Source organism: Pleurodeles waltl, chromosome 1_2, assembly GCF_031143425.1.
Source record: "Pleurodeles waltl isolate 20211129_DDA chromosome 1_2, aPleWal1.hap1.20221129, whole genome shotgun sequence".
Classification (NCBI taxonomy): Eukaryota; Metazoa; Chordata; class Amphibia; order Caudata; family Salamandridae; genus Pleurodeles; species Pleurodeles waltl.
Window position 1 is genome coordinate 1,178,781,686 of NC_090437.1, and position 20,062 is coordinate 1,178,801,747.

Genomic DNA, 20,062 nt, shown 5'->3' on the forward strand with positions numbered 1-20,062 from the left:
TGCATAATCTTGGGATTGATTTCCTCCAGCGTTCAGGGGGCTACAAAACTGGATCAAAGTTGCTGAGTTGCCACAATAATGTATACTTATTGCACTCGCTTTTTTAAATGTTGTTCTCTGACATTAGTCGGCCTTCTACTGCTATAGCAGGTTATCATTTCATTTAATCTGGCTTTGTAATATAGTTTGCGCCACCAACACAATGCATAATTAGTGATTAAACAGCTCTGAGTGTAAGGTCATTATGCCGGATCATTAGGATGACCACCACGCATGGATACAAATTCAGGGGAAGGACTGTAAAAAATCAGGCAGAAGGTCAAAATTCAGGGCAAAAGGTCAACTTTACGAACACATCGGCGACAACAAAACTGCCGTCATCATATTTTTCTCTTGCCCGGTGGGCGCCTATATTCGCGATACGATGACCAACTTTCTTGCTGATGAGCTGATTCAGCAATCATAGGAACGTCGGTCTATGGCGTAAGCAGTGCTGCTCCTCAAGGAGCATCGCCTCTTGATGTTCTGTGGCCTGTGCAGTGTAGAGGGGCAGTCATCGCCAGAAGGGCACGGCGGGACAGCCAGCCGTCGCGCGAGTCCACGCCGCCCGAGCCACGCAAGTCTCTGTGCGCATGAGTCATGCCGGGAGCGCAGAGTAAGGTGTGCCTATTTCAGCCTGTGCGCGGACCTGGAGAATGAGCAGAGCAGCCTCCCTGCGCTCTCGAAGCAGGCGTCGCCCGGGAAATGTGCGTGTCTGCAAAGGTCCACCAGAAGCAGGGAAAGAGGATCAAATAGCTGTTTCTGTCCTTCCGCGGAAATCGGTAGCAGATGCCCCTCGGGAGCGGGCATGTGCAGGAAGGGCTGGTTAGAGGATGAACAGTTCAGCACCCCGGACAGCTGCCTCGCGCTGCTCTCTGCGCTCTGGAAGCTTGCTTCGCCGGCGCTTGATCTGAAGAATGCGCGCCCGCCTTGGACCCTTAATCCGTCCGCCTGCAGTGCTGGAGTTCCACAGTTTCGCCCCAAACCTCCTCTAGTGTGAGCAAGGGGCCCATGGATACCCGTTGAGAGATGCACTTGGTGGACATCCTGTTTGCGCTCTTCCTCTCTCTAGTTCTGCTTGTGTCTCTGCTCTCCAACTTGCTGGTGCTGATATGCTTCGTGTACAGCTCGGACCTACGCAAGCAGGTGCCAGGGATGTTCCTGGTTAACCTGTCGTTCTGCAACCTGCTGTTGACCGTCCTAAACATGCCGTCTACCCTGCTGGGCATCCTGCGGGGCCAGCAGCCATTTGGGGACTGCGTCTGCCGGACGCTGGGCTTCTTGGAAACTTTTCTCACCGCCAACGCCATGCTTAGCATGGCTGCCCTCAGCATCGACAAGTGGATAGCCGTGGTCTTTCCGCTCAGCTACACCAGTAAGATGCGGTACAAGGACGCTGTGCTCATGGTGGGCTACTCCTGGGTGCACTCGCTGGCCTTCCCACTGGCGGCCCTTCTTCTCTCGTGGTTCGAGTACAGCAGCCCCTACGCCTCGTGCACGCTGCACGTGAGGGACGAGGAGGAGAAGAGGCGCTTCACCATTTTCACAATCGTCTTTCATGCTTGCAGCTTCATGCTGTCCCTGCTCATCCTGTGCTTCACCTACCTGAAGGTGCTCAAGGTGGCCAGGTTCCACTGCCGGCGCATTGATATCATCACCATGCAGACACTGGTGCTGCTGGTGGACATCCATCCCAGGTAAGAACATCACAGTGTAATCACAAATAATAAAAGGACATTGACAATATCCTTCTGGTCAGGTGATTGATGTATTGACAGAACACAGAGTACGTGTTTTCTAATAGCTAATTTTCTCACCTCACCAAGATGACACTAGTTTATAACCAGGCTTCAACATTTGAACAAAAGCAAGCAATTCTGGCAAATCACTTCCTTGACTGACCTATATATTTTAAAATGCACCTTTAAAAGTTAACTGTTTTATGATGTAACAATTTGTGTTTATGTAGCGTTAATTATGTCCGTTTTCACAATTTCTAAAATACAAATAGCAGGTGTTACATTTAATGGAATTATAGCTGGATTACATTTATGGAGAAATTATTTAAAAGGTGATTACGATTATCTTCTGGCAACTCAAAGTTCTAGAAACCATACAGCCTTTATTGCTGAATATTTTGCAGTTTCTAAGCGCTGCAAATTACAGGTATTACTAGCATCGGTTTTAATGGCACTCAATCTGTTGGCCTCAGAACCATGAAAAGTTAAGCTGGTTCTAACCGGACATCATTAGCTGATAACCAACATGTTACATGTTCTCTTCACTATGTCACATCCCTTTTATTTTATGTTTCCGGTCCTAGTTTATTTTGCAAAATGACACTGCTAAAATAATAATGTTCTTGGTCTTACACTATGGAGAATTCCAAGTGTGACATGTGAAGAGTGACTCTTGTGTGGTAGCTATTCTGGTGTTTGTAGTCCGTATTCCATGGTTATGGATGCTTTTTCCTGCTTGGCATCCACGGTTTGGCATAAGACTGCAGTGGAGTAGATAGTGGGATGGTTCAAATGATGCACCTTATTTGAAACACCTCTGTAGTGTTTCTCCACCCTAACCAGAACTCTATGATTCCCTTCCAGCGTGAGACAGAGGTGCATCAGTGAGCAGAAAAGGAGGCGACAACGAGCCACTAAGAAAATAAGTATATTTATCGGATCTTTTGTGATCTGCTTTGCTCCTTACATAATTACAAGGTCAGTATTACTAAGCCAAGCTCTATTCTCTCCCCCTCAATGTGAGCAGTTCCTGGATACATCTCGCTTGATATAACCAGAATTTCAGCATTTGTTGCAATGGGCTGGTCGGTTTTATAAGCTAAGTTTTGATTGGTGGATTGTGTAATTTCAAGGTCTTTATGTATAGTAAACATTGATAACCTCCTGTTTCGTGTGCAAATAAGCTTTGCAAAGCTAGTAGTTCTGGCGTTGGCTGTCAGATTTTTCTGTCATTGCCACAGCTTGTTTTGTTCTGTAAAGGGTTTCGGGAACTTTATTGCTGTGGGATCTTTGGGTTCCCTAATAAAATGTAAAATCTGTAAAATAAACATCGACTAAAAGAAATAATTTTTAGTCTTAAACAACACACTGTGGCATAGTAGTTCTGAGCACTGAAGAGAACTACTTTTTGTGTGAATGTGCTCTTTGTAAAAGAGCAAAATACAGCTCCCTCACGGAATAATTAGTCAATGGCTGACTTTGGCTGACTAATTCCTCCATGCCATAGCTGTTTTGGGTGGAAGAAAAATGTGAATGACACAATAACAAACCAATGAATGAAGAGGGTTTCCCTAAATTCACCATAATGTCTTGGCTAGCACCAGATCTAAAAACCATTTCCTGAACCAAAGTGTTGAAAAAAGAGAACCATGGTTCATACTGCTGTTGTTCATGGAACAGAGTTTAGGTATAAGACCGCTGAAGCTTCATGGGCGTCAGCCCCTCTAATGGTTAGGTGATTGCACACACCTCTCTGAGAAGGGGTTTGTCGATTACTTGTGCGGCTCACGTTTTGCTCTCTATTCTATGACTTTATTTAAGTGTACAAAAACAATCATAAGTTGCCTAGAAAGTGACCTTGATAGGCGACCTACCGGTCTGCAAATGAAAACAAAAAAGAGGTAACTTTGTTATGCAGTAGAGTGTAAAGTTATGTGCAGTGAACTGAATATATTGTATCACAATAATAACTGAGCATTATTTTTACACAAGAGTAATCTCGTGAAATTCCTTATTAAAGGGTTCAACATATTTTATATAATTTCCATATTCCTTTCCATTACACATTTTGAGTTATAGAAGACTTGGTTCGAGTCCAAAATGTCTTACGAGAAGTATGAAATTACATGTGTGCTGTGGCTACATGCAGAAGTGAAGCTATCATTGGTGCATCAGGTGTAGTTGCACTGGAACCTAGAGCTCTCAGGGCCCATTGAACCTTGATAATTGCTGTATGTTTAGTATTCCAAAAGCAGCCAACGTGGCTATTTTCAATGCTTGCACTAGGGCCCATGGTATCCTTGGTACGCTACTCTCACTATGTGACTTTAGAAAACTGTATGGGAAATAAATTGAGCTAATATCTTCCATACGTTTTGTACAAGGAGGCATGCTTGTATACAGATGTCACAGAGATGTCCTAATGAGCGGAAGTCACACAACGTAAACTAATAAGCAGATTCACCACAAAATGTGTGTTTCTCCTCTCCCTCGCTTCTCCTTTTGACACAGTTGCTATATGACTAGGAACTATATGTGCGCGGTGGGGCCTGATTTCCTTGACATCCACATGTTATGTTTAAAAATACATTCAATCTGAATAAATGGAACTCATTTACATAGTGGTTATTTGCATTTTTCAGCAGTCCTCTCTTTAAACCTTGGCATTGAGAGCCTATCCTTAGCAGCAAAACTGGACGCCTATCATTCCCAAAGATCCTTGCTTATTTTATAGATTTCCTTTGTGATCCACCACTTAATGTGTGCAGTTTTGTTTGTTGAAGCATTTGGCGATGTTTAAATATGAAAACATGCAACTACAGCGTCTCTTCCATATGTTTCCTTGGCACAGCAGCAGACGCAAAAGCAGTCAAGTGCATAGATGCTAGCACACATTTCAGTGCCAGCTGCACACACTGTTTGGCGCCAGATCACCCTAGAGTATTTTTTTTAAATGCAGATTTTAGCCTAAATCTGTCTCACTGATTGGAGTAGCTCCAGGGATAACCGTGGAATTGAATGCTTTCGAGGGCATTGTCTTCATTTGCATACCTTCCAATGAGTCAGCTTGTGTGGTTCTTAATGTCTCTTTTTTGTAAGTTCTGAGCGACCACTTCACCCCCTTAAACATTGTCATCACCTGAGGTCACTCGTTCTAGAAAGAGGCTGCAGAGCATGGGAAGAGAGATGCTTATAATTGGCTGGCTAGGTAAGAACAAAGGCTTATGGCATCCATATTTCCCTATCCTTAGATCACAAAAGTAGATTATTATGTGGATCTGCCATTTTCAAGATCCACACTCATGTACAAAAAGATGATGGCAAAGATCAAATTGCAGCAGCTGCACTTCCTCAGCCGCATCACCGGACAACAGTAACGTCCTAGACCACAAAGCAGTCCGAGAAGGTGCAGGCTTCTCAGATATTCAGGTTGATTGTCCGGCATGACTAAATATAGAGACCAATTCTGACTGGTCAAAAGACAGCCAACCAGAACTGTTGCTAAAACAACAAGGCGGTTTAGCTGATATGGTTGGCTACCCGTCAGTCAACCAAAATATCTGCCCCCTTTGTTGAGATTATTCACTTTAGATGTGTGGAAACCAATCTTGATAGCAGAGCGAGCCTGCAACTTTCACAAACGGCCTTGCCGTGTAAGGAGGTGGGGAAAGTACGTAAGAGGTGGATCTATTGGAGAAATACAAAATATAATTTAAGAGTAGATTTGAATTAAGTAACATCATCTAAACTATATGAATTCCACCTGCCTGTTATTCCCGCAAAACGTATCTTTGATCACTAGTAAAAATACGACCACACACCATTCTATGCCAAAATCCTCCAAATAATTTATGATCTGCAATTTGTCCGACATACCATGGTCTTTTTGAAGGATTGGAAGGCTATTATTTAAAATAAGTTTCTTCAAAAGGAATTAACATATTGTGCAGGTTTACAACGGTTCAATTGTCACTTTGTTTTGTTTGAGGTGTTATAAAGAAGTAACAGTATGGGCAGTTCTGTAATATCCAATATGCAGCCATCGTTAAGAGGCTTGACATCCTTTATGGAGAGTAAAGCCCATATGTACTAAGACATTTTCCCATAGACACAGAATGGGTAAAACCCTTTGATACATCAAGAACTAAAACCTGAAAACCTGCTTTTCATGAGGCTGTGTCTTAAGTAAGGCAATATAATCTATGTATCACATACCCCTGGCAAACGTACACCTGAAGATTGCAGAAGGAAGTACCAACCAGAAGGTGTTCTATGCTTCCCATAGCAACCGACAAGTGGAGACTTTGGGAAGTGGAGGAAGGCTGTCATGACAATTGAGACACCTTTTGTAAAGGGAGAAATGATATGTATCAGATAATCAGGTGCAGCACTGGCTTCTTTGTAAACCTGAACAGTCAGTTCATAGTACAGAGGAAGGTAATGTCACAGTCTTGACACAGCGTGACTCGGCATTCATGATCCCTGATCCTGCTCTTTGAGTGGGGAGTCATGTGCTCAAACCCCATTTGAAGGACATCATAATCTGCCTGTAGCTCTTTTAAAACCAAATGTGCGTGGTAACATAACGTATTGGAGCAATAAGGAAAATTAGAACATTTGAGGTCAAAAGTTATATTGCAGAGAATCTCTAAACAGTAGGTGAAGGGTGAGGTATTTTATGTGACCAGTAATACCAGAGAGGGCGCCATTTAAAATGGCATATGGGATGTTTTCTGTGATGTCACCGATGTCAATTGTGATGCCAGCTAACAGCCCGTGTGAGTCCATGCACTGTTCATGGAGATATTACGTGTCAGTTTGCACAGCTATCTTAACTCCTGAATTTCAGCGGTATTTACTTTTTAGACTGTGCCATAACTGCCACTTCAGGTGGGGTTTTAAATGGAATTGTAAAGCTGTTTGTTTACTAAATGTATGCTTTTGTTTGCTGATTATAATCATCCAGTTAGTTCCAGCATAACCTTAACTATCACTCAGGTTTTGTGATAGTATTCTGCATGCAATAGGTTCTGGGTCAAGCTCTACAAAGAATACCCGCAGAACCATCACAGCTTGGTCTCTGTCTATGCCCTCAAGGTCCAGGTACAGCATGGCATTTGACCATGGTGTGTATCCAATTCTCATGCTCTCAGTACCCACAGAGCTTGGCTTGCATATATAACCTACAGACACTGAATGAAAATCATGTTTTTTGTCTGTGCTCGTTATCCAAAGCCTAAGCCATCTTTAACCAACGGTCATATGACCTAAGGACAACTGGAAAGTATGGGGGCATCTTGGGCCATGCCCTATACCCAGAAGGTATGCCCAGAGTTTCTTGCAGCCATGCTCTACACCCACTGAGTGCAAAGCATGCTATGACTCCGTACTCCACACCTAAACCTTATGCTCTTAGTAATAACACATCACCACATTTGGCCATGCACATCATTCACTGGAATAAGGACATGGCTTTTGGAATATCCTTCGGCCACATCTTGTATTTAGCATTCTAGTCTCGAACAAACACTGAGTGTGGCCTGTAGCTATTCCCAATAGCCAGAGTCAGTAGTAATTCTAACCACTAACCTACGTACACATTGTGTACAAACATTAGCTAGTGGCACTTGAAAAAGGAGAGCAGAAGGTGCAGCAGGACCACCTCACCTGACAACGTTGAAGGAGGTGAGATTGACAATGAGGATAAAGAGACAGACACCTTTTTCATCTGACAGCATCCACTATGCTTTCAGACCAGAATCTCTTCTGAAAAACTAGAGATAATTATTTTAACATGAATATCTATGCTTTGGTTTTCCTTCCGTGTCCGCACAGTGTGGGGTCTTGGAACTTGAACTTAGTGACTTTGTTACTGGGCTATATTGGAGTATGACAGGAAAAGGCTGGACACAGCATATGTCTCTATGTCTCCTCTCTTCCGATTGTGTAATTCTCTCCTGAAACTGCCTTGTTTATGCTCCCTTGAATCATCTGAGAGTCCACCATAAAGCTTTGCCTCCTACATAAGAAAGCTCTTCTCAATCACTTGCATGTCTTGTGCCTATAGCATCAAATCACCATTGACCCTTTTTAGACCTCCTCTGCTATCTTTCCTTTCCATAGATGGGGGCCATTGCCAAAGCCTCTCCTGGCTGCTCAACAACATGCCGCAGTTGCTGTCATCTATGTTCCCATTCTGTGACACTGAACAAAGACTTCCTGCTTGTATCTGTGGGCGGCTTGAAGCAGTCTGCCAAACTCTGCCCTGCACGGGTCTCTACACACACATAAAACCCTACCGACCAGAATTTGCTTTGACTCCCCACTGGGAAAATGAGATTTAGTTTATGCCAATTGTTAGACTTTTCATCCTTGGCGAGGTCTCTTTTAACTTTTTGCCTCTGTTTCCCAGGTTGTTGATGTGTGCTGGACTCTGGTTTTGCTGTTTTTGTTACTCTGGGCACTTTACCACTGCTAACCAGTGCAAAAGTGCAAGTGCTCCTATACAAAATGTTTATGTAATTGGTTCATCCATGATTGGCATATTTGATTTACTGGTATGTCCCTAGTACAGTGCACTAGAAGTGCCCAGGGCCTGTAAATCAAATGCTACTAGTGGGCCTGCAGCACTGGTTGTGCCACCCACATGAGTAGCTCTGTAATCATGTCTCAGACCTGCCACTGCAGTGTCTGTGTGTGCAGTTTTAAACTGTAAATTCGACTTGGCAAGTGTACCCACTTGCCAGGCCTAAACCTTCCCTTTTCTTACATATAAGACACCCCTAATGTAGGCCCTAGGTGGCCCAAGGGCAGGGTGCAGTGTATGGTTAAGGTAGGAAATATAGGCCCTCATTACAACCCTGGCGGTCAGTGGGGAAGTGGTGGTAATACCGCAAAAAGGCCGGCGGTAAAGAAAATGAAATTACAAGCCTGGTGGTGACCGCCATGCAAAACTTCTCCACTCCCGAGTGGGAATGACCGCAGGGCTGGAGACTTCGGTCTCCAGCCCGGCGTCCGTCACTACACTGCTGGCGGTATCACGAAACCCGCATACTGCCATGGATTTTGTGGGGTTCTGTACCACCACAAAATCCATAGCGGTAGGCACTGTCAATGCAAGGGAATATGTCTCCACCCCCTTCCCAGAGTCCTCCCCCCAAACCCACGACCCCCCTATCGCCCCCCAAAAGTGGTAGGACCCCCCTCCCCTCACCCCACCAACATTGACACACACACCCCCCCTACATGCACACTCACACAACTACACATACACGCACACATACACGCACACACATACACACAGACATACACACAGACATACACGCACACATTTTCCATACACACAACACACCCCGCATGCATACATGCACTCACACAACCCCTCTACACACTCACACCCCCATGCACGCACGCAATACTCAACACCCCCTCACTCCCCTCCCCTAGCGGACGATCACCTTACCTGGTCCGGTGATCCTCCGGGAGGGAACGGGATCCATGGGGGCTGCTCCGCCGCCAGCTCCCTGTCACCAGAACACCGCCACACCGAATCCTGGGAAGTGATTCGGTGGGCGGTGTTCTGATGACGTGGCAGTGGAGGTGGGGCAGCCTCCACTTCTCCGCCAACTGCCAGTATGGCTGCTGTCGGCTCTCCGTCTGGAAAAGGGCAGAGGGCTGCCAGCAGTCATAATAAGCTGTGCGGAAAACCGCCTGCAGTGGCGGTCTTCAGCACGGCTGTACCTCGGCGGTCTTGCGAAAAGACGGATGAGGTCCAAATGATGCCCATAGGCCCTCATTACAACCGTGGCAGTCGGTGGAGAAGTGGTGGTAATACTGCAAACAGGCCGGCGGTAAAAAAAATGAAATTACAAGCATGGCGGTGACTCTCAAGCATTAACTGCTAACCAGGACCCCAGTGATTATGCTCTCTCCCTTCTAACTTGGTTGCTAGATTCTCTTGTCACCCCACATTTGGCATACTGGTACCCCCATGTAACTACCTAGTATATGGTACCTATGTACCCAGGGTATTGGGGTACCAGGGGATCCCTATGGGCTGCAGCATGTTTTGTGATACCCGTAGGGTGCCCACCCAAGGTGTTCTGCAGGTCTGCCATTGCAGCCTGGGTGAAAGGGTGCATACACCCTTCCACTACCAGGTCACTGGACCAGGTCATTGCAAGTCACCCCTATGGCAAGCCCTCCTAGCCCAGAGGGCAGGGTACCAGTATCTGTGTATGGAGGCACCCCTGCACTAGCAGAGGTGCCCTCACAAACTCCAGTTCCATTTTCCTGGACTTCATAAGTGTGCGGGACGCCATTTTATGCGTGTACTGGACATAGGTCACTACTTATGTCCAGCTACATAAGAGAAACTCAGAACCTTGGTATGTATAATATCAAAAATGACAGAATCATACCCCAGTACTTTTGCAAGTATTGGTTGTATGATTCCATGCACTCTGGGGGCTCCTTAGAGGACCCCCCAGCATTGCTACCACCAATCTTCCAGGGTTTTCTGGGCAGCCCCAGCTGCTGCTACCCCTCAGACAGGTTTCTGCCCTCCTGCTGCTGGATCTGCTCAAACCCAGGAAGGCAGAACAAAGGATTTCCATTGGGAGAGGGGTGTTACACCCTCTCCCTTTGGAAATAGGTGTGACTGTCTGGGAGGGTAGCCTCTCCAAGTCACTGGTTTTGCTTTGAAGGGCACATTTGGTGCCCTCTGTGCGTAAACCAGTCTACACCAGTTCAGGGACCCCCAGTCCCTTCTCTGGTGCGAAGCTGGACAATGGAAAGGGGAGTGACCACTCATAGAGTCCCTGGGTTCTGCCATCTTGATACCAAGGTTGGCAGGAAACTCTGGGAGCATCTGATTGGCCTGGCCAGGCAGACAATGCCAAAGCCCTCTCCTGATAGGTGCTTACCTGGTTAAGTGACCAGTCACCCTTTCAGGGCTATTTAGGGTCTCTCGCAGGTGGGTCCTCAGACTCGGCTTGCAAGATTCCAGCAGGACTCCTCTGCAACCTTCACTTTGGCTTCTGTCCACCGAACCGTGACTGGATCCTCCAGGAACTGACAAGCTGCAGATCCATGAGGAAGACTCTTCTGCAACATTGAATTCAGAGTTCCTGCCAGCTTTGCAACAATTCCCTCACCATGCATCCTCAGAAGACTGCAACTCTTCAGCCTGCACAAGAAGAAGAAGGAATCTCCCTTGGAGTGAAGCTGTCACTCCCCTGCAACCGCAGGAACCTACAGCAAGTGATGACCGGCTGCGTGGATCCCCTCTCCTGCTGAGCTGCATGAATCCTGCATCATGGGTGGTGGTCTGGAGTGGTCCTGACGGTCCTCTCTACCAGCTGTCCCACTTGTGTGTAGGTAAGCCCTTGTCTTCCCATGCAGGACAGTACCCCTGTGCACCAAGCCCATTGCAGCTGCCAAGGCTTGTTTGTGTCTCCTCCAAGGGATCTTCAGGTGACGTGCAGCTCCAGTACCCAGCACTCCTTCCTGCAAATCCAAGCCTCCTGCGTGGTTCTCCTGCACCATGGGATCCTCTTTTGTAGTGCTTCGTGGGCTCCTTTTTGCACCTTCTGTGTCCTCATACTGTGGGACTCCTGTGGGTGCTGCCTCTGTTCCTGTGGACTCTCTGTGATGGTGAGTTTCCCCTGAGACTCCCTCTCCTAAGTTGAGTCCTCCTGGGCCTTGCTGGTCCCTGGCAGCACCTCTTATCCGCCAACCTCGAGTTTGCCTTTGCCAAGGCTTGTGGTGGAAATCCATCACTGACTACCATCTGTAATCTTCCTTTCAGCGTGGGACACCTTCTGCATCCATAAGAAACTCTCCTCCGGCTCCTGGGCTGCAGTGTTGACCTGTTCTTCTTCACTGTCTACGAACTCCTGCATCTTCAGTATGGTGGTTAGAGGCCCCCACTGGACTCTGTTATGCCTTCTGGACTTGGTCCTCTCTCTTCACAGTCTTCTCCTCCAGGAATCCACCACCGGTTTCTTGCAGTTTTGTCTTTGTGTCTTCTTTTCTTCCTTTTCTTCTTTGTGGGTGGTTTGGGGAAAATCCTCAGATTTACTCTTTCCTTCCTGGTCGCGGGGGTGTTGTGATATTTACCTCTGTGGGTTTTCTGGTACCCCCAGCTCCCCTCTAAACTATCCAATTACCCTGGGTGGGAGTTCCAAATTCTCATTCCATTTTTCTAGTTATGGGTTGGGCTCCCTCGAGGGTCACTATTGCATATTTTATTTTACATTGTTTTACACTGTTTTCTAACCATTTCTTATGCCTATCTCTAATTGCTATTGTTTATATATTGTGTTTACTTATCTTCTAAGGTAGTATTACCCCTATAGTATTATTGGTATTGTGTTACTGTAATAAAATACTTTTATTTTTGTAACACTGAGTGTTTTCTTCCATTTGTGTAAGTGCTGTGTGTGACAACAGTGATATTGAATGAGCTTTGCATGTCTCCTAGATAAGCCTTAGCTGCTCATCCACAGCTACCTCTAGAGAGCCTGGCTTCTAGACACTGCCTACATTACACTAATAGGGGATACTTGGACCTGGCATAAGGTGTAAGTACCTCAGGTACCCACCACACACCAGGCCAGCTTCCTACACTGCTCCTCTGTTGTTGCCAGCTCCATCTCTTATTCCATATAATTAACAACTCTTGTCATTGATGTGATCCTGAGCAAGATGCCTTGCTTCATGTGCCTCAGGCCTCTGATCTTAAAAAAGTGAAATATTCAAGCACTCATGCGAAAGCTGTATTAGGCGCTATACAAAGCCCTAAAACTAAACATTTAGATAGAGGCAGATGCCTCATGTCAATATAGTTGGAGCAGAATCAGTCAAATGCTACATTCAACTGCATGAACTGTCTTACTGAGAGTAGAACCTTTGATTTGCAGTTTGCGTATATTGGCTCTATTCGTATGAAACCCAAGAGCTACCAAGCAGTATGTGATTTGCACATTCAGCTGCATTATATGCATGCTTGTTAGAAATGGGGTCTCTAGTTGGCAGAGGCATACACCTTTGTCCAAGTAGGGACCACAATCCTAGTCAGGGTAAGTCACGCACAATCCGAATTATCCTGTGCCCACCCTCTGGTAGCTTGGCACTGAGCAGTCAGGCTTGACTTAGAAGGTAATGTGTAAAGTGTTTGTGGAATAAATCATGCAATAACAGTGAAAACACTACAAAAATACACCACACAGGTTTAGAAAAATATATATTTATTTAGTTAAATTAAGGTCAAACGATAAAGATTCAATAAGCACAAGTTGAAATATCACTTTTGCAAGACTAAAAATAGTCTTAGATCTTAAAAATCAAAAGTTGTCTCTTGTTTGCAGAAGGGACCTGGTTTGCGTCAAAGTTATCACTCACGGAGACCTCAGAGGAGGATATGCATGGAAAAATAAGATGTGCGTCAGAATTTTTACACAGGACAGACGATGCTTTGTTTCCTTTCACTCTGCAATGGGCTTTGCGTCGATTTCCGGCACGCAGTCGTGGGTCCTCACTGTGATGTGGGGATCTTTTGACACGCTATGACGATGCGTGGAAATCCTGGGCGTGGGGAACACAGTCACAGGCATTGCGTCAATCTGGTAGGCGACGCTTTGAATTTTCTGTTGCACGCCAGGAGCTGCATCGATTCTTCACTCAGGAAGTTGTGCTGTGCCATTCTGGCTTGGCTGTGTGCCGATCCGGTAGGGCTGTGCATCTAATTTCCAGTTGCAATGCAGGTGCTGTGTCGATCTTCGCTCGGAAAGTCCGGCTGCATCATTCCGGTCCAGCTGTGCAGTGATTTTCTCATCGCAAGGCAGGCTGTGCTTCGATATTCGGCGCACATGGAGTTTGCTTGAAGAGATTAAGGGCCTGATTACAACTTTGGAGGACGGGGTTAATCCGTCCCAAATGTGACGGATATACCACCTACCGTATTACGAGTCCATTATATCCTATGGAACTCGTAATACGGTGGGCAGGATATCCGTCACTTTTGGGACGGATTAACACCGTCCTCCAAAGTTGCAATCAGGCCCTAAGTCTTTTTGGCCCTGAGACATCAGAAAAGAGGAGGCAATCTCAATCCAAGCCCTTGGAGAGCCCTTCTCAGCAAAGTCAGAGGCCAGCAACGTAGCAGGACAACAGCAAGGCAGCAATTCTTCACAGCAAAGCAGTCCAAGTGAGTTATTTGGGCAGCCAAGCAGTTCCTTTTGACAGACTGCAGGTTTAGATACAGAAGTGTCTGATTTGGTGGGGTCAGAGGCCCAGTTTATATACCCGAAAATGCTCATGAAGTGGGGGAGACTCCAAAGAGTTGTTTTGAAGTACACAAGGTTCCCTTTTAGAACAGGTCCGTCTGCCAGGGTCCCGGTAGGGGGTTTGGCAGTGCATTGTGTGAGGGCAGGCCACTAGCCTTCCACCCTTCCAGCCCAGGAAGCCCCATTCAGCTTGCAGATGAGTTCAGGTGTGACTGAGTATCCTGTGTTTGTGGTTGTCTGGGTGAAATGCACAAGGGAGCTGTCAACCAGCCCAGCCCAGATGTTGATTGGAGACAGGCTGTAAGGCACAGATGGATTTTAAGTGCAGAGAAATGCTCACTTTCTAAAAGTGGCATTTCTAAAATAGTAATGTAAAATCCAACCTCATCAACAAGCAGGATTTACTATTACCATTCTGGCCATACTAAACATGACATATTTACCCCTTTCTGATCAGCATCTACCACTAAAACATTATACGAGGGTAGCCCTAATGCTAGCCTGTGAAAGGAGCAGGCCTCACTGTAGTGGAAAACAAATTTAGGGGTTTTCCACTACCAGGACAAGTAGACCACACAGGTGTATGTCCTGCCTTTTATCTACATAGCACCCTGCCCTCTGGGTTACCTAGGGCCTACCTTAGGGGTGACATATGTAGAAAAAGGGGAGTTTAATGCTTGGCAAGCACTTTGAAATGCCAAGTTGAAGTGGCAGTGAAACTGCACACAGGCCTTTCAATGGCAGGGCTGAAACAAGGTTATGGGGCTACTTATGTGGGTGGCACGATCAGTGCTACTGGCCCACTAGTAGCATTTAATTTACCGGCCCTGGGAACATGCATTGCACTTTACTAGGGACCTAAAAGTAAATTAAATATGCCAATTGGGTATGAGCCAATGTTACCATGTTTAAAGGGATAGAGCATATGCACTTTAGCAGTGATTAGCAGTTCTAAAACCAGCAAAAACAGTGTCAGAAAAGTGGAAAGTGGAGGGTGGGGCACAAAGTTGGGGGATGACCACCCTAAGGCTATCAGGTCTAACAATGCTGTAGAACAGCTGACGTTGGAGGGCATGAGAGCCAGCTGTTACTATCTGTCAGGTTCTTGTACCAGGCACCCCGAGTTGGCTGTGCTTTCCAATTGCAGCTGGGTGAGGTGTGTCACACCAGAAATGTTGCACATCCCATTGTTATATAAACAGATCTGTGCATCCAGATGTAAGCTGCAGTATCTAAAGATGTTGGAGGGGGCGGGATTGTAGCTTTCCAGGAATACTGGGAAACCTTCCTGCCACATGACACTGCTAACGGAAGAGAACTCAATTGATCTACTTAGCAATGCATTAACAAACAAATGCATGAGTAAATGAAACTGAGCATTGATTACTGAATGAAGGATTTAATGCATGAATAAACAAATATACTGAAGGATGATTGCATGGATGAATGATTGAATTCATGAATGAATAAGCAAATGATTGAAAGCATTCATTAATGGTTGAATGAACAATTTAACAAATGCTTGGAAGAATGATTGAATGCATGCACGAATGGATGGTTGAATTCATGACTGAACAAGGGAATTATTGAATGCATGGATAAACAAATGCTTTGGTGATTAAATGAATCATACAGTGCATAAAAAAGCACCTGCTTGAATGAAAGCATGCTTCAAGGAACCAATGAATTATTGACTTCATAAATAGATTAGCGAATTGGCATACATACGAGTGAATGAATCAATGGATAAACAGATTTATGGATTACTTCTTGAATGGATGTATGACACTTTGACAGTATTTATAAAGTAGTTGCGTTCTGCATTAAATGATTGAATTAATTTGCTTAGTACACCTCTGGAAAGTAAGCCTCCTCGTGGCAAGGTGTACATTAGCAACAACAGTGGCTTTGTCAATGTCTTTTAGCCATTATGTATTGGCTTTGTCAATGTATTTTAGCCATTATGTATAACAGCGTCATAGCACTTTCTTCCCTGACTTTCAGCCATGTTGAACAGCAGCCAGGTTGCTTCACAGCATGATATTTCTCAACAATGCAAGAGCCATTAGCTTAGTTAATGCCTTTTAACCATGTTGTATTGCAACATCATAGCACATTTTTCCCTAACTTTCAGTCATATTGAACAGAAGCCATTCTGCTACACAACATGGTTGAAAGACATTGACAAAGCCAATAGCTCTTGCATTGCAGAGACCTATTGGCTTTGCAAAGGCTTGTTTGCAATGGTGTCCGGGTTATTACACCTGCAAATGCTAGTGGTAAACGTGTAGTTAAATGGATGAAAGCATGAAATAATGGTGTTGTTGAACGACACGGTGATTCTCAAAATGATAAATTAAGAGGAAAAGAAGTCTTGAAATGCTATTTCTACCAGGTTTTACCATCTGAATTACTCTACTGTTGGACCCAAACCGTTGTACAAGAGTTTGCTCTTGTTTCTTCAATCCTATATCAATAGAGTATCAAAAGGGTTGTATGTGCATTATCCTCACTCAGAATATCAACCTAAACATATATTCTAACCATGCCATCAATTCCCAGAATATCCTGAAGGTAAGTGTACATTTATTATTGCTAGCTCCACTGTGACCATAGTACGCAGTCAGCTTTCTGATCAGGACTTTGATGTAGGTAAGTGATAATGTGACACAATACCGAATCTCAAGACCAGGACCCCCTCTGCCATATTCTTTTTTATTTTTGTTGATAAGTGAGGTCAGCATGAGCTGCAAGCACACATAGGGCCATATTTATACTCCATTTGGGCTGAATTAGTGTCATTTTTTTACCTTAATTCAGCTCAAACTTAACTCCATATTTATATTTTGGCGTCCCTGGGCAACAAATGACGATATGGCCTCAGCACCATATTTATCCCCCCGAGCCAAAATCAATCACAGGGGGATGTGGGCCTTAAATAATGGTGCTAAGCTTGCTTAGCGCCATTATTTAATGCCTGGTCAGGGCAGGCGTTAGGGGACCTGTGGGTCTTTTCCATGGTCAGAGACCATGGAAAGAGCCCACAGGTGCCCTTCCCTAGCCTCATGGACACCCGCACCCACACCAGAGGGACAGCAGAAGATGGGGGACCCCATCCCAGGTAAGTATAGGTGAGTAGAGGTAAGTATTATTTTTTATTTTTTGTAGTGCCATAGGGGTGCCTAACTTAGGCCCCTCTACATGGCACTGGGCCCAATGGCCCCGTGGGCCCATTGGGGTGGTGAGCATGACTCCTGTCTTAACTAAGACAGGAGTCATGTGCATGGGGTTTTAACATCAGAAAATTACGCTAGTCTGGTTTGAGACATTATTTTTGCCTCTGCCCATACTAGTGCCATCCTTTGACACTAAACCCCATGTTCCCCCTATGCCTCCCCCACCTGGCTATCCGCTACCCAGGCCTTACCGCCGGCTACCGTCATACCATAAATATGATGCACGTCTGGCATCTTGGAATGGTGCTAACCAGTGGTATACTTTTTGATGGTAAACTGCATAAGCGCAGTTTAGCATCAAAAAGTATAAATCAGGGTCATACAGTCTAAATATATGTGCAAAATATTCTAAAAACACGAATCCTCTAGCAGTACCAAGGGAGGTGAAAGAAAAAGACTTAAGAGCCTCTGCATTTAGGACACCTCGCACTTCTAGTTGGATTATATATGTGTAAAACTATGGGGGAACAGAGGTTGAACATAGTTTATTTAATTCAATTATTTCAGACCTGCCATTGCTTAGAAGTCTTGTCATGTAAATGTGCACCTGACTAAACGCTTTTTAAAATTTGTTGTGCAATCAAATACCAACTTCGATATCAGACCTAATGGATCAATAAATTCATAAAATAGCCCACCGCCATCTGCTATGCTAATCAGAGCATCCAGGATATTCTATTCATCCTGGCCTTAAAGGAATGTGTCCCAGTCATCCTCCCAGCCCTTGAGCAAAACCCAAAATTACAGGAAAATGTCCTGGGCACCCTGGATAGTGACAATCGTTCAACAGCAACCAATTTCACAGAATGCAATGACAATTTTCCTAGCGCCTCTGTGGAAACTAGGGAGTCTCCAGAGAGGAGCAGAGGGGCCAAAGGGAGGAAGGAAAAAATCAAGTATAATCAAGAGCAGCATTGGATAGTTTTGTGGGTTGGAGGAGAAAAAGAGCACCACCAGTTTAAGTCCCTGGTATAGGCCATTTAGTAAAAATCTGTCAAGACTCAAAACATCTGAATGCCAACTGAGAAGGCAATGACGTTGTTTTGCTAGACAGTAAATCTTCCAACACACTATTAAGAGCAACTTACAATAAATACATTATTGTTTCAACTGTAATCTTTCAAATGTGGTACTTTAAGTATTTACTTCTTTAAATTACTATACTCTAATAGACACCACAGTTGCACAACAAATATTGCTTGATTACAAGTTCTGTTTTTTACTATTAATAAAACATAGATTGCAGAAAATGAAGTATCCATGCTAACACACAGAAAGGCACATTAACCAAATAATATACATTTATGAGGTTGAGATTTGATGCAAGAGATGATAGCCGCCTCAGGGTAGAGCAGTGAGCTGTTCAGAAGGTCTGCTTCCTTTAATGTTGATTCTGTAGACCTTACAGACCAAATGTTAGGATGCAGTTGACCATTAAAGCACAAACTTGATGATATCTGGCTGCAGGAGGATGTCAAGTGAGATTCCATGGAAAGTGAAACTTGGGACGGGGACTGATTTTTGACATTGAGCCTATGGGAGAGAGAAACAGACTCTGCAAACCCATATCAGATGAAGTTCTCAAGAAATACACAGCACCACCAGAAACTAAGAGAAAGAAGAGGAACCTGTAATTTTTTAAGTTCTCGTTCGTTGAAAAACAGTGCAAAGGGGAAGCGAAATGGACATGTCCCCTGGCTATCTATATCAGAACACAGAAGACCCTTCATCTTCGCAAGAGACAATAATCTTCAACCACCCAAGGCTGTGGAGATTGTCACGGCAAATCTAAAAATAAAATGACCATAAGTAAGCTTGCAGTCCACGTATTAAAGGAAAAAGAGCCAATCTACTGATCCATACTTTTAGTAAAAGCAATAAGAAGCAGCATGTCCTCAGAGCCACAAGTGTGAAACAGACTGAGAGCACATGGTTATAGAATTCCTAATGTATGTAAGAGGTCTTGTATTGCTGTTGTCAATGCTGGCGTACTGACATCTAAGCCACATTAAAGGAATATTTCAGCATCATCATCTAGACCAGTCGTCACAAAACCTTTTCAGTAATAAGAGTTACTTATATTAAATAAAAAACATACAGTGCTAGTAACGGATATTATCAGCAGTGTAATAGTGACCAGTTAAGACAAGGTTACATTAGTGGGAAAGATTACCAGTGCATCAGGTTGGGTTGAATCAGTAATATCAAAAAGCTCTAGTAATTTGGAATGCATCTAGCATGGATAATAGATAACATTCATAACTGCAATGCTTGTGGCACCAAGGTAAGAATAATAGGAATACGTCTTGCCAAAGCAACATTATCTAATCAATCATCAGCTTTAAATATGTTTTGACAATGCACATATTTTACTTCAAACAAAGGTTTATGAGTTCCTAAAAAAGGCACTTAAGATTTGAATACAGTTTTCCAACTTTGCTATACATACTTAATGCATACAAGCTAAAACTTCTAATTTAGTAGGTTGGGCTGCACAAAGGGGAGCAGCTTACTGGGAACTGGAGAGCTAACAGTAGCTCACAAACTACTTGGTGGAGAAGCCTGATTTGAACCTTCTAGACAACTTTTATTCATAGAAGCAGTGAACAGCCAAACATCTTTGCAAACCCCGACACATCCCCCTCTCCCAGTATCATGTTGGACACTATCATGAAAGAAATTACAGCTATAGGAGCCAAACTAGAAAGGTTAGAAAACAACACAGCAATATTAAGTACAGGAATATGGTTCACTAGGATTT

General features: G+C 44.5%; 1 protein-coding gene across 1 annotated transcript in view; it reads left to right on the top strand.

Moving 5' to 3' along the window:
* Positions 1–462: 462 nt before the first annotated feature.
* The window catches only part of GPR78 (G protein-coupled receptor 78), a 191,993-nt gene continuing 172,393 nt past the window's right edge, over positions 463–20,062 (top strand). The window contains exons 1-2 of the mRNA XM_069234856.1: positions 463–1,736; positions 2,643–2,756. Coding sequence (XP_069090957.1) covers positions 1,069–1,736; positions 2,643–2,756 — 782 coding nt within the window. The 5' untranslated portion in view covers positions 463–1,068. The remainder of the gene's footprint in view (positions 1,737–2,642; positions 2,757–20,062) is intronic.